An 18936-nucleotide genomic window follows, 5' to 3' on the forward strand; every position below is an offset into this window, starting at 1 on the left:
CTCATTACATACCCTCATATTTTTCAGAAACATCCAAAGCAGCCAGAAACTAAGCAAAGTTATGTAGGGAAGTAGAAAGTCAAGAGCAACAGGCCTAATCCATGATGTAATATTAGACTATACACTGCCAGGTATTTTTAAGTCATGCCCTAAAGAGAATGACTCATTGAAATGTCTTACATATATGAATCTGCTTTTAGAAATAAGTTCCTAAACCTTTAGTCTTTATCACAAACAAGGCTTTTCACTGTTTGCACATTACAGCACAACATACTTACCTCATTAGGTGACAAGAGAATTAAAGAAGTAATGTGTGAGAAAGTACCATGCACAACAACTACTACATTATAGGAGCTCAAAAAATACTTGAACTTATCCAGGAACAGCAGCAGAGGGAGATCACTGAGTAGGGAAGGCAACTGAACAGAGGGGAAAAGTAGGAGACCAACAGCAAAAGGTTAGCATGGCAGAGATGAACCAGTGTATGTTGTTCATAACCATTAACGCAGAGGGACACAAATCACCAATAAAAAGAAACACAAACAGAGCAGATCGGGAGACAGGACCCATCAACATGCTGTATACAAGAAACACATTTGACTCAAAAAATAATTCATGGATGAAGGCTGGAGGAGACAAGACAATGCTCCACGCAAGGGGGACCCAGAAAAAAGCAGGGAGAGCTGGGGGACCCAGAATGGATAAGAAAGAAATGGTGGTTTTAACAATGGAAAGCAACTCAACTATAAAAAGGATAATCTCGAGGCTCTTGTAGGTAAATGGATGCAACCTGACATCATGCTCAGGGGTGACATGACTAAGATTCACACAGGTAAACATTGTGTTGTCTCCCTAGAATAAAAAAACTGAAGGAATTAATGGGATCCAAAATGTACAACAGGTATTGTGAAAGTGAAAGGGGAGGAAACATATAAAAAGGGAAGATGCTAAGCATTATTAATTTCTTATTAACTTGTTTTAAAGTCCTGTATAATTTCCATTGTTTCGTTTGGTTTGGTTTTATTCTGTTTTGCTTTGTTTGAGCCTATTACATCTGATGGTATGGGCAGTTATTTTGAAGATAACAAGATATATTATGGTAGCCATTTCTGATTTCCTATTTTCTTGTTCTGAAGTCCTATATCACTTTCATTGATTTCTTTTGATTGGTTTTATTCTGTCCTGTTTTGTTTGATTTTATTGTCAGATGGTATGAGCAGTGATCTTGAAGATAACAAGAGGCATTATGGTAACCCTTGATAATTTCCTATTATCTTGTTTTGTTTTAAAGTCCTGTATTGCTTTCATTGTTTTGTTTTGATTGGCTTTATTCTGTTTCATTTTGTTTGGTTTTATTCTCTTTAAAATAAAATCTTTTAAGATACATTTTTGAAAACAAGTGTGTAGGACTCATAAACATATTACTAAGTTCTTGTTGGATCATTGAGCAGAACTATTTGCAGTGTCATTGTTTGACTATCACTTTGTATGCTTTAATTTTATAACTCGAGCAACTATTTCTAAGATGCAGTATGCAACTTATCGACTGGTGATTTCTTACTGTTTATTTTTCTGAAATTCTGTATTGTTTCTACCCTTTTTATGTTTTTTTCTTTAAATAAAAAATAAATAAATAAATTTTTGAATCTAGATCTGAAGCAACAGCTGAGATTTCCACACATCTTTTTATAAGAAGAGAAGAGGCTGTTTTACTCCAATTTCAGCATCCTAACACATGCACACATGCTCTTCCAACATGCATATTCTAGCTTTAGAGATTGCAATTTGTTTCTGTTTCATTGCTAAAGAAGGGCAGAGGACTTTACATATATTAATGGTTATTTTTCACAGTATACTCCAATGAAAGGTTTCATTATTCCTATTTTACACATAAAGAAACAGGAGTCAAACAGAGTTAAGCAGCTACCCAAGTTATCTGGATCATCAGGAACCAGGACCCAAGGTCAATCCAATTCTCAAGCCCATGCTCCCTTATCACCATACTCTCTGGGGGACTTAAAAGTTTTTTTAGAATTCTAAGACCAGCAGAATCAAAACATGTGGGACCTAGTTTACAGCTAGCACCTACAACTTAGGACTACTGAAACTCTTATTTCCTCATATATGATTTTTAAATACTTATCTTCTAACTCTAAATCTTAATGATTAAATCCCTTTTTACTTTCTTTAATTTTTCCTTTATCTTACTTTTCTTCCTCCTCCTTCTCTTACTTCTTATTGTAATCAAAATGTGTCGGGTATCTATATTTCTAAAGAAAAAAGAACTAAAATTGCCTGTGTTAATAGCACTGCTATGCTAAATAAAGATTAGACAGTCATGATTTCTTAGCACTTCAAGGGATCAATGTTTCAGTCAGCAGAAAGGAAATGTTATGTTTTTCCTGGGGAGTCTACAGAAAGCACTGGCTTACCAGTACAGAAATACAATAATACACCACTTTTCAGAATTCAGATTTCTAGCAACTTATCAGACAATTAAGTTCTGGGGAGAATGGATAGTCCCAGGAAATAATTCCCAAAAAAGACTTCCCTAGAAGCAAACTCAATTTATAAAGCACAACAAAGTATTTTTCTCATTTCAGAATCTGATGAAAGGTTAAAAGCTAATTTCTAAAATAATTAATAAGGAACTGTATCAGAGGTGAAGTATAAGATCAGAAGAACTATAATAGTACATTTTCAATGGAAATCTACCTCCACCCACAATTACCACCTATCCCTAGGAAAAATAAAAAATAAAAGCCATCCACCAACAAAAACTAGTCTCTGACTTACTACCTAAAAGAAAGTGGTAAATATCCAGTATCCAAGCATCAGGAAGGCAGAAGACAAAATGTGTTTATATTTCCAGATCCTCACCCCTAGACATAATCCATTACTGATTCTTTACCTTCTCTTCTCACTCAACTTGGGGTTGGGGCAGGAAATCTAAAATCCTTTTGAAATGTTCTATATAATTTATAAAAACTATTATTACCTGCTTCCACACCTGTGTCTCTTGAGTGTATCACTTCGTTAGGCTCAATTATTCTTAAGTTTTTCAGGTGAAAATCCTGGTGGTTCGTCCTTAAAAACAGAAAGCACAGAATGTTGCAGACTTTGATCACAATAAATGAGACAAGCTTAGTCAAGGAAGACATCAACTTGACTAGCAGTTCTCTTAGTGAGTCAGAAGAACTCTCACCCCGGTATCAGTGATGGACTAAACAGAAGTTTTAGATAAGACATGCACTAGTAAGCTATTATGACAGGCAAGTATTTCAGTTGTTATTCCAACTTCACAAATTCTCTTCAACCATATCTATTCTCCTATATAATGAACTAAAAAGACTTTACTCTTAATGATTGTTTTTCACTTGTATAAATTCTATTTGGTTCTATTTCACATTTGCCTATTTTTGTTTATGATGTCCCTATTCTTTTAAGTCTGTTTTCTGTTTTTTCACACAGCAATTTAATCATTTTAGGTATTTTTTTATTATAAAGAGGGTAAGATTAAACATTACAAAACAGATCATAAGGAAACAATTTTAAGAAACATGGATTTCAAAGCAAGTCCACTGGAAATATAACTGTCTATATCTTTATGTATGTTGAAATTAAACAAAAGAAACTAGACTAATATCACTCTGAACAGAGAATAATAGTATCGCTAGATTTTATATCATAATGCTACAGAATTAGCACTGGATATCTTAGTGTTTCTTCTTTTTCAGAGTATTTGTTCATTACATCAGGCATTATATTATCTATTCTCTAAAACTGTTTAGAAATTCTATACATGTGTGAATCTCTACAAGTATACCTATCCTTTCTGTATTATAGGGAAAAATAGATTAAAACAGGGCAACAAAACAAATTCCTAGAAAAACATGAAATGAAAAAGACATATAAAACCACAATATTAGTTTATCTACAAGTTACTATGATGTCTCTTATTATTTTCAATAGAATTGTCTATATCATCAGGCATAATATAATTGAACATAGTACTACATAGCAATATTAATAAAAACACATCATTGGAGACATTGCAGATCTTCAAAAGTAGTTAATAATCAAACCAGAATGGGTATCTTATTGCATCTTGTCATCTTCAGAGTGGTTGCCTCTACTCTTTGACTTGATACTGTCAAGCTTACTAAATTCGAATAAAATCATTCAAGACAAATCAGTGATCTAACAAACCAGATTCAAGTAAGATCAGTCATAGTAAGACAATGTAAGTAATACAGGGCTTCAGTTTAAGTTAATAGGAAATTAAGCATAGTTCCCATAGTATATCCTGCTATTTTGGGGATAGCTGTTTGTGCCCTCGAATCTAGTATAAGTAGACACACTAGAACAGAATAAAATCAAACTAAACAGAGTGATAAGACTAATGTGGCTTTGAAATCCTGATACACTATTAACAATTTCCTCTGCCTTCCTTTTTTAGGCAATTCCTCCCCTTTCCCTTTCAAAGGGTGCTTTGTACATTTTGGGTCCCACTAACTCCTTTAGTTTTTAAGATTATGGTATTTAACAAAGTGGTTCTGAACCTTTGTACCCCTGGGTCTGATCTTAAGTTGTATTCCTTTACCTACAAAAGCCTCCAATTTTTCCTTCATTATAGCTGAGTAGTTCTCCACTACAAAAATGTGTCATGTCTTTCCAATCTATCTGCAGCTGCTGGATGAGTTGTCCATATTTCTCTCTGGTTCCTGTCACATACAGCATTGTTTTCTCATCTTTGACTTTCAATTTATTAACCCTCTATCAGGTTGAGTATATTTCCTATTCAGAGCATCTCAATGGATCCTGCCTCCTCATCTACTCTGCCTGTGTTTCTTTTTGTTATCGTATCAAGGTTATCTATATTAAAGATTATAGCTTACCATCTCTGCCTCATCTCTGCTATTCTATTTTTCTGCTATTATTTGTCCACTTTTCTCCTTCATTCCACTATCTGCCCCGTTCATTGAGGCCTCTCTGCCACTGTTGCTGGAATCTTTCTCTCTCTCTCTCTCTCTCTCTCGAATGTCCTTCAGTATTTTTTGTAGGGTTGGATTGGTGGCCATGAACTCCTACAGTTCCTCCTTGTCTTGGAAACATCCTATTTCACCATTAATTTTGAGAGAGAGTTTTTCAGGGTACATCAATCTGGGTTGAAGGTTATTTTCTTTCAGGACTTGGTCTATTTTCCCCCAGGCTCTTCTCGACTTGATAGTTTGTGTTGATAAGTCTGTCGTTATTTTGATGATTTTTCCTTTATAGGTGATCTGCTTCTTTTCTCTGGTTGCTTTTAATATTCTGTTCTTGTGGTGGATTTCTGGGATCTTATTATATGTCTGGGTGTAGATCTGTTTTGGTTGTAGTTGACTGTAGTTATGTATGCCTCATTTATCTGGATGTTATTTCTTTTTCCAATGCTTGGGAGGTTTTCCTTTAATTATTTCTGTGAATAGCCTTTGTAATTCATTTGTGGTTACTCCTGCTTCTTTGTTCATGTGTTTTATTCTTAAGTTATAGATCCTCTTGTCATCTTCTAGCCTTTGAATTGTTACTTCCTGGTTCCTTGTTATTTTTAATAGGTCTTTTCTTTCATGATCACACATTGTAAATCTCTCTTCAAGTTTTGAAAGGCTAGCTTTAGTTTCTGTCAAGGATTTTGCCAGCTTTCAATGGAGTCTTTAGTTTCCTGATAATCTCTTTGATCTGTTTCATGTATTCTAGAGTTTGTTTATATTCTTCACCAAAGGATTCTCTTCCTTTTCTGGGTTCCTCCATTCTTCCATCTGTGTTTTCCTGAGAGGGGCTTAACATTTCTTTAATTAATCTTTTTATATCTTGGATTAGAATTTTAGTTTTAATTTTGTCTATGAGGTCACGAAGGTATTTATGTCCACTGATGTTGTGGCTAATATTGCATGATTGTTGCATTGGTTCTCTTCTGTATTTACCTCTCCTGGGCTTATTTTCCTAGGGTCAGCGGCTGGAGGTTTTCTCTTATTTTTTTCTCTTGTCATGTTTCTGGTTTCTTTCAGACAGGTGTGGTGGAGGTCTCAGGTCCTCTCCATATTGCTTACAGTTTTTCTGAAGCGTGCTGGCTAGGGGCTTGCTGCCTTCTCCAGTTTGCTGTTATCTGAGGTGCACACAGGGACTGTGAGCTAACTGCTCTTCTCTGAGCCAGTCAACTGGCACATGCCTTCAGCAACTTAGGCTGTGCTGTGGCAGAAGTCACAGGGTCAGGACAGTTCCATCCCTGGCTATTGGGTCCCGACTAGGAGCATGACTCAGCCCAAGCTGATCCTACCAGTTCTCTCTGAGCTAAGAGTGGCTGACTGATTGCCTCCGCAGTGCCAGACTCTGCCCCACTCCAAATGTCTGCCAGCTGGCCTCAACCAATGCAAGACCCAATTTCCAGCACTCCCCAAGAATTAATACAGCTCTCCACCATGGCTCCATTCCATACTGCACCTTGTCCTCCTGCCAAGGGCTCGGGACTCACCAACTCCCGTTATCGGCAGCCACAACTTCAGCACGACCATGGATCATGTGACTCCATGGCCCTCCCAGCACAGTGTGGAATGGGGCTCAGTGAGCATGCCCAGTTCCAGGCCTCCACTTGTATTTTTCCTTCCTCTTCCTATTTTTCTTTTTCCTTCAGTTTCCTCTTGGGGTTGTGAGAGTCCCTCTCCACTCATCCGGCCCTCTCCATGTCAAATTCCAGCGTCTGAGTTGTTTTTCCAGAGAAGCTCTCTACCTAGCTACCTAGCAAGCCGCCATCTTCAGGATCTCCCTTTTAGGTCTTTTTTTAAATAATTCTTTTCAAACTTTCCCTTTGGATAGCAATTCTCATATTTGCTAGATCAAATATGAGATCAAATATGGGTCATTGCTGTGACCACACCTGGCTTATAACTCCTGATCCTTCAGAATCTGTTTTGCAAGAGGAATTTAGAAAGATTTGGAAATGCTCTCCTGGAGAAGCCTTAAAATGCTAGAAGCAGAGCTTGATGATCAATTCTAGTCAAAGCTCAGGATGCTGATAGGAATGCAGACAGTGAAAGTCAGACGAAAGAGATTTTAGATGGAAATGAGGACTGTATTGGAAACTGACTGGAGGCTATGAGTATTTCATTTGGGCCAAGAATTTGTCTATGTTTTGACTACTAAGACTTGTGAAGTTGAATTTAAAGATGATGGATTAATGAATCTGGTAGAGGAAATTTCAAGCCAGCTCAACATTTAGATCGTGAGATAGGTACTATTGACTGCTTTTAGCCAACACTATGGTGAGTCTCAGAATAAAAAGTGTACCTAAATGATGTGAAAAATTTGAAACTTGGCCAGAAAGGAACTTGTAAAGTTAAGGCAAAGGAGAGCTTGACTGCAGAAAACATTAGCATTTTTTAAAAAGTCAAGCACTTTGCATCAGCACAATACGAAAGATGCCTTGAAGGTATCTCACAAAAGGGACAGACCCCACTCATCATAACTCAAGAGAACAAAAAGTAAACTCCTTTAAAAGTCTTTGCTTTCCAACCCCTTCCTATGAGCCAGCAGCAACCATGCAGGTTGGGAGAATTCAAGATACCAACACCCTCCTGTGAGCAAGCCAGGGGGCAGGCTGGAAGACAAGAGCCAATTTACTCTCCCCAGTAAGCCACTGGCTGATTGGGAGGAACACAGGCTGAGATAATAGCTACTAAAGTAAAAAAACAATGCTTGTATTGTTTGATTGACTTTGCAGGCCTAAAACTGGTAGTCTGAACATCTATTTAGAGGATAGCAATATGCAGTATGGCAATAATAGGGGATTGTGTTCCACCTTGTTTTTAAAATCCAATATTGTTCTCATTGTCTTGTTTGGTTCTGTTTTATTCCCTTTAAAATTAAAAAAGAATTTTAAAGTCTGCTTTGACAAGCAAGCCCCCATGGCACTCCTCACGCAGGGCCTTCTAAGGAAGTAAACTGCCAAGTTTAGCCATCCAGATCCTCAAGCCACTGTAGTTGTGACCCAAGGAGAGCTAGTGAGCCAGCTCAAGCTAACAGAAGACTGTGGCATCATCCAGATAGACAGCACTGGTTTTCAGGCATGTAAAACACAAAAGATCTGGGATCACAGAAGCTTTCACCAGGATTTCAAAGAAAGGAACAGCAAGTCAGATGTGATATAGTCATAGTCCTTGCAAGAAGCTCCAACAGGGCTGGGGATTTACTTTAATGGTGTAAGTGCCTGCCTGGCAAGCATGAGGTCATGAGTTTGATCCCCAGTACCAAAAAAAAAAGAAGCCCCTGATAGAGTGATGCTTAAAGCTATGGCAATGAAGCCGAACAGGCAACAGGGATTCTAGGAAGTCGAAACATCTGCCAGGAATGTGGAACATCCACTTCAAGTGGAGCCAGCCAAAGAGAGGCCACATGGGCTGCAACAAGCAAAGCCATAGGGTCAGGGTTACCCAAGCCCTTTGGGATTTCACAATCTGCCCTACGCTGGTCATGGGTTTAATGTTTGCCCTGCTAGACTTTAGTTTTGTTTTGTTTCCATTCATTTCTATCTTCCTATTACTCTCTCTGTCTGTCTGTCTCTCTCTCTCTCTCTCTCTCTCTCTCTTTAGAATGGTAATGTCTACCATGTGCCATTGATTATTGGAAATATTTAACTTTCTTTTTTATTTTTATAGGAATTCACAACTAAGAGTTTGTCTTGAGTCTCAGAGGAGTCTTAGACTTGCACTTTTCAGCAATGTTAAATCTGTTAAGAATTTATTTAGGAGCTCCTAGAAATGGGCTAAATGCATTTTGCATAATGAGATACACATAAGCCTTTTGTGGACCAGGAAAATAATGTTATGGTTTAAGTCTAAAATGCCCCTCCCAAGTCCCATATTCAAAGATGGAGCCTGTTGGAAAGGAGCAGGGCACTGGGCACACAACTTAGGTAAGATACACTTCTATCTTTCTTTGCTTCCTGTCTGCCATACAGCCAACAGCTTTCCTTCACCACACCCCTTCACCATGCCCTTCCATGCCATTTCTGTCTTGGAGCCAGCCAACCATGTGCTGAATCCCCTGAAACTATGAGCCAAATAAGCTTCTTTGTTAAGATGTCTTGGTTACTTTTTTCTCGTTGTCGAGACAAAATAACTGCCACCCAACATTAAAGAAGGAAGGGTTTATTTCTTACAGTTATCAAGATTTCAGTCCATACTTAGTTGGCTCCAAGGCAGGATAGCATGGCAGGACAGCTGTTTGTGGCCATTGCAAACCACTAGAGCAAACAGCAAAAGAGAAGGAAAAACATGCTTTCTTCCCACCCTTACACTGTATATCAGATCCACCACTGGGTGGTGCAGCACTCACTTCACCAATCCCAGCACTAGACAACAAACTAATCCCAACTGCTAGACTTAGCCACATTCATGACTGCATGAGGCTTGTGGGGGGCCACCTGAACACAAACCATAACATATGGATAACAGGTATTTTATTCTGGTGATGAAAAAAAGACAGAAACACTAGATTTGCTTCCTCTCCTAGTTGGCTGCTCATCCAACTACGTACATATGTTTATTATTAAGAGTTTATCTTCAGTAAAGACTATCTACTTGTATCTACAAGTCTATCTACAAGTAGATATACTTGTGAATGACATACTTCCTGGTTCATACAAGTATTACAAGTATAATTTTCACATTAATTTCCTAGTTAGAAGATTTACACACAAGTTTCCTGTCTGGACCACAGACATAAAGGCCTTCATCTACATCTGATAACCTTCCAAGACTCAGCTTACTAGTACATCTTTCAGACTTTAAGTTTCCTCTTACTGTCTGGTATTTTTCTTTCCAGTTTACTCAGTCAAATATTCATTGAGACTCTCCCCTAATGCAGACCTTATTCCAGACACAAAAATCAAAAAGGACAACACACTTTATTTCAGTGGGGTGAGGCAAGGGAAGAGGGAGAATAGAGGAAATAAAGCAACAGATACATGTTCTATTAAAAAACAAAAAGTAAAGCAGAGCAAGGAGAAGAGGATATCTGCAAGATAAGAAAGTGATTTCACATGAGTTAGTCAAGAAAGTCTCCCTAAGAACAATTGACATTTTATCAGAGACCTAAAGCAAGTGAGGGAATAAGCCATGTTACTTTCAAGGAGAAGAGCACTCCAGAAAAAAGAATGGCATATACAGTGGCCATGGGGCAGAAGTATACTTGGTGTACCTTAAAAAAGCAGCCACTCTAGTATCTGTTAGAAAAAAGAAAGGTAAGTGAGTAGGTGAAAAAGTCAGAGAGGCAGTTAAACAATAATTTAACTATATTTTAACCATATTTTCATGTGTTGGTAGTAGTCCATATTAGCTTAGTCTACCACATAGCCAGAATCAGAACATCAGACATTGTTACCAATCACTCCACACTTGCTGTCATGTAACTACTTCTCAGTTGCACCATACAGAGTAAGATGTAATTAACTATGCAGAAACCACGTATTTTCTCATAAAAAAAAAAAAGACAGGGAGCGTAGCTCAGTGGTAGACCACTGGCCTAGCAACCGAGGGTGAATTCCCAGCACCACCAAAAAACAAAAGTTAGACACCCATTATTTTTACAAAACATGTATTAATTTCTCACAAATATAAGTGAAAAAATCCTCAACAAAAAACCAGCAAATTGAATCAAGTAACAACATAAAAACTAGCATGTGCCATTACAAAGTGGGCTTACACCAAGAATACAAGGTTGGTTCAACATTTGAAAATCAATTAAAGTAACATATCATAAAAAATAAAAACTACATGATATCTCAAATGACATGGAAAAAACACGTAAAGTAATCCAACTCTCTTCATGATAAAAATACTCAACAAATGAGAAATTTCTCAATTTGACAACTACTACTACAAAATCCAAAGTAAACATCATCCCTAATGCTGAAAGACTGACTTCTTTCCCATGTGATCACAAACAAAAAAAGGATAACTACTCTTGCCACTGCTATTCAACACTGTACTAGAAGTTCTACCTGATACAGGAATGATACAGAACCTCCAAATAATCCTATAAAATGGGGGAACTATATACTGAGTTTGTGTTCTCTAAAATCAAAGAATGAATTCTAGGAATAACAGAGGTTAAGAGCAGAAAATACTTATTAGAGAAAGAAAGACTAACAGGGACACAAGGGATCTTGAGTGGATTACCAAGGACCTCAATTCTCAAGAGTGTTTTATAGAGCAAAACCACAAGGTGAGGCAAGTCTAAAGTGGAAAAAACTATAATCACTTAATAAGAGTACAAGTATAGTCACTTAGGTAACACTGATTCAATGAGAATTCACAAGGTAGGCATGAAGTGGGGCAGAACTATGGTCAACCAGTAAGATTACAAGTATAATCTTTTAGTGGAGGATCACGAGAAGTGAATCACTAGCAAGTGTACATGGAATTAATAGTGACTTTTCCTGAAAAAGAGGTTTTGGTCTCCTACCCAAGGCATGGATATCTATTTAAAATTTCAATTACTGCCATTCATTCTTTGGGGAAGTAAGTAGCTATAGCCATTCTTTTCTTTCTTTGACCACAAATCAAATTCAGGACCTCATGCTTGCCACACAGGTACTGTGTCACTGAGCTATATGCCTGGCCCTATACTCATTCTTTTATCTTATGGTATGTTCTTGTCTTTTGGGGGTATTTTTTTTATTTTGGTACAGGGATTAAATTCATCACCTTGTGCTTGCCAGGCAGGCACTAGCCCAAGGTATTGTCTTTAAGGAATATGCCTCCACCCACAGTTGTAATATATCTGTCCTGATTCAGCCTTTCAAGGGCTTACCCCATCGGACTGCCTGTAACATTTCTTACTAACTTACCTGCCTATATATATCCATGGCAATTAGATAATGACACTGTCTTAAAGATAAAAGATTCATCCAAAAAGATAGAATAAATTAGTTCATCAAGAATGCAAGATACAGCCAGGCATGGTGGCACTTGCCAGTAATCCCAGATACTAAGAGGCTGAAGCAGAAAGTTTGCAAGTTCAGGCCCAGCCAGGATAACTTAGTAAGACCCTTTCTCAAAACAAAACAGGCGCAGGCCACAGGGAAGACAACTAGATGCCAGCCCCTCCAGCGTACAGACTGGGAGACAAGAAGGGCCAAGATCCCTCTTCCCCAACCCCTGTGAGCAACTGGCTGATCTGGAGAAACACAGGCTGAGATGATAGCTATTGAAGTAAAATATAACTTAATGCTTATAGTGGTTAGTGTTTATTGACTTTGTAGGCCTAAAGCTGGTAATCTGATCATCTATTTACAGAATAACAATATGAAGTATAGCTTCTATGGGGGAGCTCCTTCTGAAAGCCATTGTTCTGGTAAGCCAAAGCTCCTTCTGGTAGCCATTGTTAACCCCCTTTTGTCTTGTTTTGAAGTCCTGTATTGTTTTCATTGTTTGGTTTGGTTTGGTTTGGTTTTGTCTTGTTTGATTTTATTATATCTGATGGCATGGGCACTATTCCAAGATAATAAGATATATTATGGTAGCTATGTTTTATTTACTATAATCGTGTTTTGAAGTCTTACATTGGGTTTATTATTTTGTTTTGATTGGTTCTATTCTGTTGTGTTTTGTTTGATTTTCCTGTGTCTAATAATATGGGCAGCTATTTTGAAAACAATAAGAGGCATTATGGTAATCCTTAATAACTTCCTATTACCTTGTTTTGAAGTCCAGTGTTACTTACACTGTCTTGTTTTGATTGCCTTTATTCTGTTTTATTTTGCTTGGTTTTATTCTTTAAAATAAAAAGTAAAAAAGGGGGTTGGGGACTTAGCTCAGCAGCATAAGCACCTGCCTTGCAAGCAGGCAGTCGTGAGTTCGATCCCCGGTACCGATAAAAAGGAAAAAGACAAAAGCTAGATACAAAATCAACTGTATTTGTACATTCTTGCAATGATCAATTAAAAATGAAATGTTTTTAAATCCCTTTATGATCACATCAAAAACAGTAAAATATTTAAGAATAAATTTAAGAAAAAAAGTAGTGGTGCAGAAGGTACAAAAGGTTGCTGAAACAAATAAGACCTAAGTAAATAGATATTCCATGTTCATGACTTGGAGGATCTAATATTATTAAAATGTCAATAAACCCTAAATTAATCTATAGATTCAAATGTTCCCTATCAAAATTTTAGCTGGTTTCTAAGGAGAAATTAACAAGCAGATCCTAAAATATAGAAATACAAGGGACCTAGAATAGCCAAAACTATCTTTAAAAAATAAATTTTTGAAAGAAAACTTACCCTCCACAATTTCAAAAAGACAAAACTACAAGTAATCAAGACAATGTGGTAGCACTGTATAAGGATATATTTACCGTTCGATATTTTAAAACTGAAGAGTCCAGGTATAAATTCTTAAATTTACTGTCAATTGATTTTTGACAAGGGTGCCAAAACTACTCAATGAGAAAAAGAATCATCTCTTCAACAAACAGTGCTGGATCAACTGGTTATTTATTTGCTAAAGATTTAAATTAGACCCATCTGTTACCATGTACAAAAATTAACTCAAAATGTATCAGAAAGCAAGCATGGTGGAACAGGCTTATAATCCTAGGACTTAGGAGACTGTGCCAGGAGGATCACTATGGGCTTGAGGCCAGCCTGGGCTCCCCAGCAAGACTCTATCTCACAAATAAAAACAAACAAAAACCATAATGGTGCCCCAACATGGATAAAGGACATAAAGGAAGAGCAAAAAAAGAAAAAAAGGATTCTTCACTATGCTATCTGTTGCCTAGCACGGTGGCAAATGCCTGTAATGCCAGCCCTTGGGAAGCTGAGGCATGGAGATCAGAGTTCAAGCCTCAACTACAAAGCAAGAACCTTTCTCAAAAAACAATTTAAAAAAAAGTATCAGCCATATACATACAAAAGTTTAATAATAAAACCCTTAAAAGAAAACGCAATAAAGCATGACAATTCTCAAAATACAACAGCAAAAATATAAGCAAGAGAAGAATATACAGATACTCCAGACTTCAACAAAATTAAAAGTTTTTACATTGCAAGAGATGAAGAAAAGATAAAGAAAATAGAAGACTCACAAATTAGAGAAAATATTTGCAAATCTGGTAATAAGAGTCTATCATGCAGCACATATAAAGAACTATTACAACTCAACAATAAAAAGATAAATAACCTAATTTTAAAATAGGAACAGGAATAGTTCCTGACTAGATATTTCTCTAGTGAGAAATGGCTAAAAAACACATGAAAAGATGCTCAGCATCATTAGTCATTAGGCAAGTGCAAATAAAAACCACAATGAAACCACTTAATACTCGATAAGAAGGTAACAATCAAAAAGTCAAAAAATGTGTGAGTGATAAAGTACAAAACAAGAACCCTCAGACAGTGCTGGTTAGAAATGTAAAATGGGGGTGCAGCTTTGGAATTCAGTCTTATGCTTCCTTAAAAGATTAACTACAAGCCAGGTGTGGTGTCACATACCTGTAATACTGGCACTCAGGAGGCTGAGATAGGAGGAGCCTCACAAGTTGCAGGCCAGCCTGGACTATATAGTGATTTTAAGACCAGCCTGAGCTATAGAGCAAGACCGTGTCTCAGAATAAATAATAAACACAAAAAACTTAACCACAGAATCAGCATACAACCCAAATAATCCCACTCGCAGGGATCATGCTCAGGGATCAAAACTGACAACACTTATCCTTAAATACAGAGCTGGACATGTAGCTCAGTGGTACAGTGCTTACCCAGAATGTACACACAATGCCCTGGGTTCAATCCCTTGAGCCAAAAAAGCTTTTAAATAAAAATTAAGAACTTGTACCCAAGTATTCAGGGCCAGGGATTTAGCTCAGTGGCATAAGTGCCTACCTGGCGAGCAGATGAAATGAAATTATCAATGGGTACAAGATTTATTTTGGGGGTGATAAAATATGCCTAAAATTGATTATGGTAATGGCTGTATGATTCAATGAAATGAACACTTTTAATAGATGAAATGAAACACTCATAAACTTGTATCAATAAATTTGCTATGAATTTCTACAAAAGGCATGGTGACATACACCTGTAATCCCAGCACTCAGGAGGCTGAGGCTGAGGTAGGAGGACCACTGTAAGTTTGAGACCAGCCGTGGCTACAAAATGAACTCAAATCCAGCCTGAACTGCATAGAGACCCTGTCTCAAAAAGACTAAATAAATATTCCACAAAAACACAGTCCTATTCCCACAATTTCCTGTTACTACATACAAGGTGACAGTGAGTGAAGGAAGGTCCCCCTTCCTCCCGCCCCCACTTCCTCTGCTCTTCTTCACCCCTTCTCCTCCCTCTCTGGCACCTCCCTCTCCCTAGCTCCAATACTTAGTTCAGATACAGGACTGGATAGATGGAAAGAGGTTGTCCAGAGGCAGTTTTTTTTTAATTTTTTGGTACAATTTAGGTATACATAATAATCACATTCATTACAGAGAATCTGTGTATCATGTATCTTTCTTTTAAAGAGAAAAAAATGTAAAACAATGATACAAAGTTCTTATCAAGAATATAGGAAATTAACGATGGTTAATATATTGTATATTGTTATCTTCAAAGTAGTGGCTCAAATTACAAAACATAGACACGTAAAACTGATCAAACAATGTAAGGACAAACTATTTTTTTCAATGAACTAAAAGAAATTAATAGTATAATTATCTTAGCTATCTTGTATGTAAATATATGTTTCTATATAGAGATAGATATAGATATATTTTCTCTTCCTTCCCAAAAACCCTTCAACCAATCAATGAACAAAAGGGATGTGGTATTTTTATGCAATGGAGTACTACTCAGCTATAAAGAAGGATAACCTTGGGGCTTTTATAGGTAAATACATGCCACTCTAGACCAGATTCATAAGCGAAATAAATTAGACTTGCAGGTGTAAACACTGTATTGTCTCCCTAGTGTAGGAAGCTGAAAGAGTAAGTAAGATCCAAAATGTACAACAGATATCATGGAAGGGAAAGAAACTGCTCCAAAGGAAAGAATAACTGGAGTGGGAGAAAGGAGAACTGAGTCAGTCTGCTCGATTTTATGAAAGAACAAGGACAACTGACCATGGATCCTATACCCTGCAAAGCCAAGAAAAGATAACAAGTGCTAAGTCCGCTCAAGCTCTCTAGGAAAAAGCCTCCATCTCCATATCTCCGTCACGACCTCAGGAGCCACAGCATCTCAGCACTACAGCTGCCCTGCTCTTGTCAGAACTTGGTCTCTGAGTGTTCAAGATCCTCCATAGTTTACTCACTTTGCTAAGTGCAAACTCTTGGATCAGGACTATGATTAAATACTAGAGCTAATAGAATGCACCTCACAGACATTAACTCTGTTGTCCAGACAGAAAAACGGAGAAGCAGATCAGAGGACTCATTCGAAGCCTTATAGCTTTCAGTGACAGAGCTGGAACTAGAGCCAGGCTTCCCAACTCCCAGCTTGGGGCGCTTCTTTCCTTTTCCTTCCTCACATTACACCATGTTAAGATGAGCCACAAGATGGGGAAGTGAAAAAAGCATGCACAGCACCTCCTGTTCAATCTCCATACAAGATGGCTATGGCCACACCTACAAAAACTGCTCCCTCTCTTTAAAAACAAAAAATCCCAGCAGAATTCTAGGTACCTACTCTCAAACCTGCTCCCAGTTCATGATAAAAATGATACTTACCCGATGCTCAAGAGGGCAAAACAAGGACCAAGACTCTGGGTCACATTGGCCAGATGAGACAAGGTAAATTAGAACAAGTTCCTAAGGATGGGGAAGTGGGCAATGTTGTCTCCATCGCCTAGAATCCATCCCTCCTTGTTTTGATGAGCATTGTTTTCCTTTTGAGAATGTCCCCTTGCTATTTCAGTCCAAAGCAGCTGGACACCCACTTAACCACTGAGTTCTGGAACCCAGTACTGGTCAATCCATCACTCTAGCCATAATGATTGGTTCGGGGATGGATAAAATCAAATCGGCTCAGTGAGAATCAGATCTGGGGCTTCTGCTACAACTGTTAGCAATGAAGATATTTCTGCTGGTGCTGTCTTCCTGCACTCTCACTGAAGAAGAAAGTCGGCACGAGATGAAGCCAGTGCTTAAGTCAGAGCCAAACGATTCGGGAGAGCCCAGTCCGATGCCAGTACTGCTCCTTCTGGACTCAGCTACCCTAGAAACCACCCCAACCTCATCTTCCCCAAGTCAACCTAAGTACAGTTCCCCCTCCTTAAACTAAAAGATGTCCTCACCTTCACATTGGAGGGCCCACTTAGGTCAGGCTCCTGGGACAAATGACATCCCCTCTCGACCTATCAGCTGATGTAAAGTCTCTTCTGCCTCTAAAATATTAGGGGTCTATAAACCTAGCAGACTATCTTGGTCCACAAGGATTTCCTTTCAGCCCACAACCTAACAATACACATTTGCCTGTTCCCGTCCCCTGAACTAAACTTACAGAAAGCTCTTGCTATGTGGATGTTTTTTACCACGCCGGCCACAGCGTGCTTCTGGCTGCCGGCTCACAGCTAACATGTTGCAGGAGGCATAGATCCAAGTCAAGGAGGGCTTCACATTTCTCCACTCACAAACACGGGTACAAACCAAGGTCTGAATTCAGCAAGTAACCCAAAGGAGTTCACTCAAGTCACAAATGGTCAGGTGGTGACCTCCTGGGGATCCCGGAGAATTCGGAGTCTACATTCAGAAGTTTGCTCATTTCTCCTGGTGTCCCACTGTTAGCCGCTCAGAAAGGTGTACCCAGCTGTTGGGGGGAAAATGCTTTACAACATGTTTAAGTTACGGCCGGGGATTATCCTTCTCACTTCCTTACGGCCGAGAGGAGCGCAGAGCAGGGTACTCAGGAGTTTCCCTGAAGATTATGCTAACCGTGCCCCCAACACCGCCCCTGAAAGGGTACACGTACGGGAGGGCCGTGCCCGCGGCTGCCTATCTGCGGCACTGACAGCTCAGAAAGGCAGAATGCAGGAGTCAGAACCGCTGCGGATGTAACGTGGAGCTCAAGCTGCCGGGCTGCGGGGTGGGCGGGGGGCCGGGGCTCGCTGTGGTCCCGTATCCCGGAGGACCCCAGAAGGACCCCCTACCAGCCGCAGCCCGCCTTCTCGCGGGGCCGGGGCGGTGACAGCCCCCAGCCCTCCGGCCCAGCGTGGGCGCGGTGGTTCCCGGGCCGCCCCTCCGAGCCCGCGGCCCGCCGGAAACGCGCCGGCGGCGGGGATCCGTCCTGGCTCCGCGGGGCACCCTGGCCACTCGGGGCCTCGCCCAACGGCCGCGGGCTCGCCGTCCTTACCCGCGCATCCTGGCCCTCCGGGGCGCAACACGCGCGTCCGCACAGGGCAGCAGCGCGCCGCCCGGACGCCGGCTCCCCGGCAGCGGCCCCTCACCTGACTCGCGGGGCCTTCCTGGAGGCTGCCATTCGGCGCTGACGTGCGCCGGCCACGTCAGGGCCGCGCAGACCAGCTGATCGCGGCGGAGCGCAGGGAGCGCGGGCGCGAGCGCGGGCCGGCGCGCTCGGCGGGCAGGCCACGCCCACACGCGGCGTGCCCGCCCGGGGCCACGCCCAATCGCGGTCCACACCCATTCGTGGGCCACGCCCCCTCGCCCGCAGCCTCCAAGCACAGCTTCCACCTAGCACGCTAAGCGGTTCGGCTCTGCGCCTTAGGTCCGGATTCTGTGCCCGGCGGGTCATCCTCTGTTCAGTCCCCAGATGGGAAAGGGCTTTGCCAGATGACAGGACTGTGTGCCTCCTAGCGATGTTTCCGTCTTCGGAAGGCTGCGAGGAGGAGGCCATGCCAGTTCTGGACAGGCCTTGGAGGCTTTGCCACAGGGTTTCACTCACGAAGGCTTTGG

General features: G+C 40.0%; 1 protein-coding gene across 7 annotated transcripts in view; it reads right to left on the reverse strand.

Annotated features, from left to right (window-relative positions):
* The window catches only part of Xpnpep1 (X-prolyl aminopeptidase 1), a 62320-nt gene extending 43700 nt beyond the window's left edge, over positions 1–18620 (reverse strand). For 2 of the 7 annotated variants that reach the window (XM_063244680.1, XM_063244681.1), the window contains exons 1-2: positions 18471–18620; positions 2999–3087 (exon numbers count right to left, since the gene is read on the reverse strand). In XM_063244680.1, coding sequence (XP_063100750.1) covers positions 2999–3087; positions 18471–18502 — 121 coding nt within the window. In that variant the 5' untranslated portion in view covers positions 18503–18620. Of the gene's footprint in view, positions 1–2998; positions 3088–17527; positions 17889–18376 lie in introns of those variants that run through there. The other 5 variants (XM_003475215.5, XM_005005974.4, XM_013158360.3 and 2 more) reach the window with 5 other exon arrangements.
* Positions 18621–18936: the final 316 nt, after the last annotated feature.

This window comes from Cavia porcellus, unplaced genomic scaffold (assembly GCF_034190915.1).
Source record: "Cavia porcellus strain 051 isolate PalLab524CR breed Dunkin Hartley unplaced genomic scaffold, mCavPor4.1 scaffold_2, whole genome shotgun sequence".
Taxonomy (NCBI): Eukaryota; Metazoa; Chordata; class Mammalia; order Rodentia; family Caviidae; genus Cavia; species Cavia porcellus.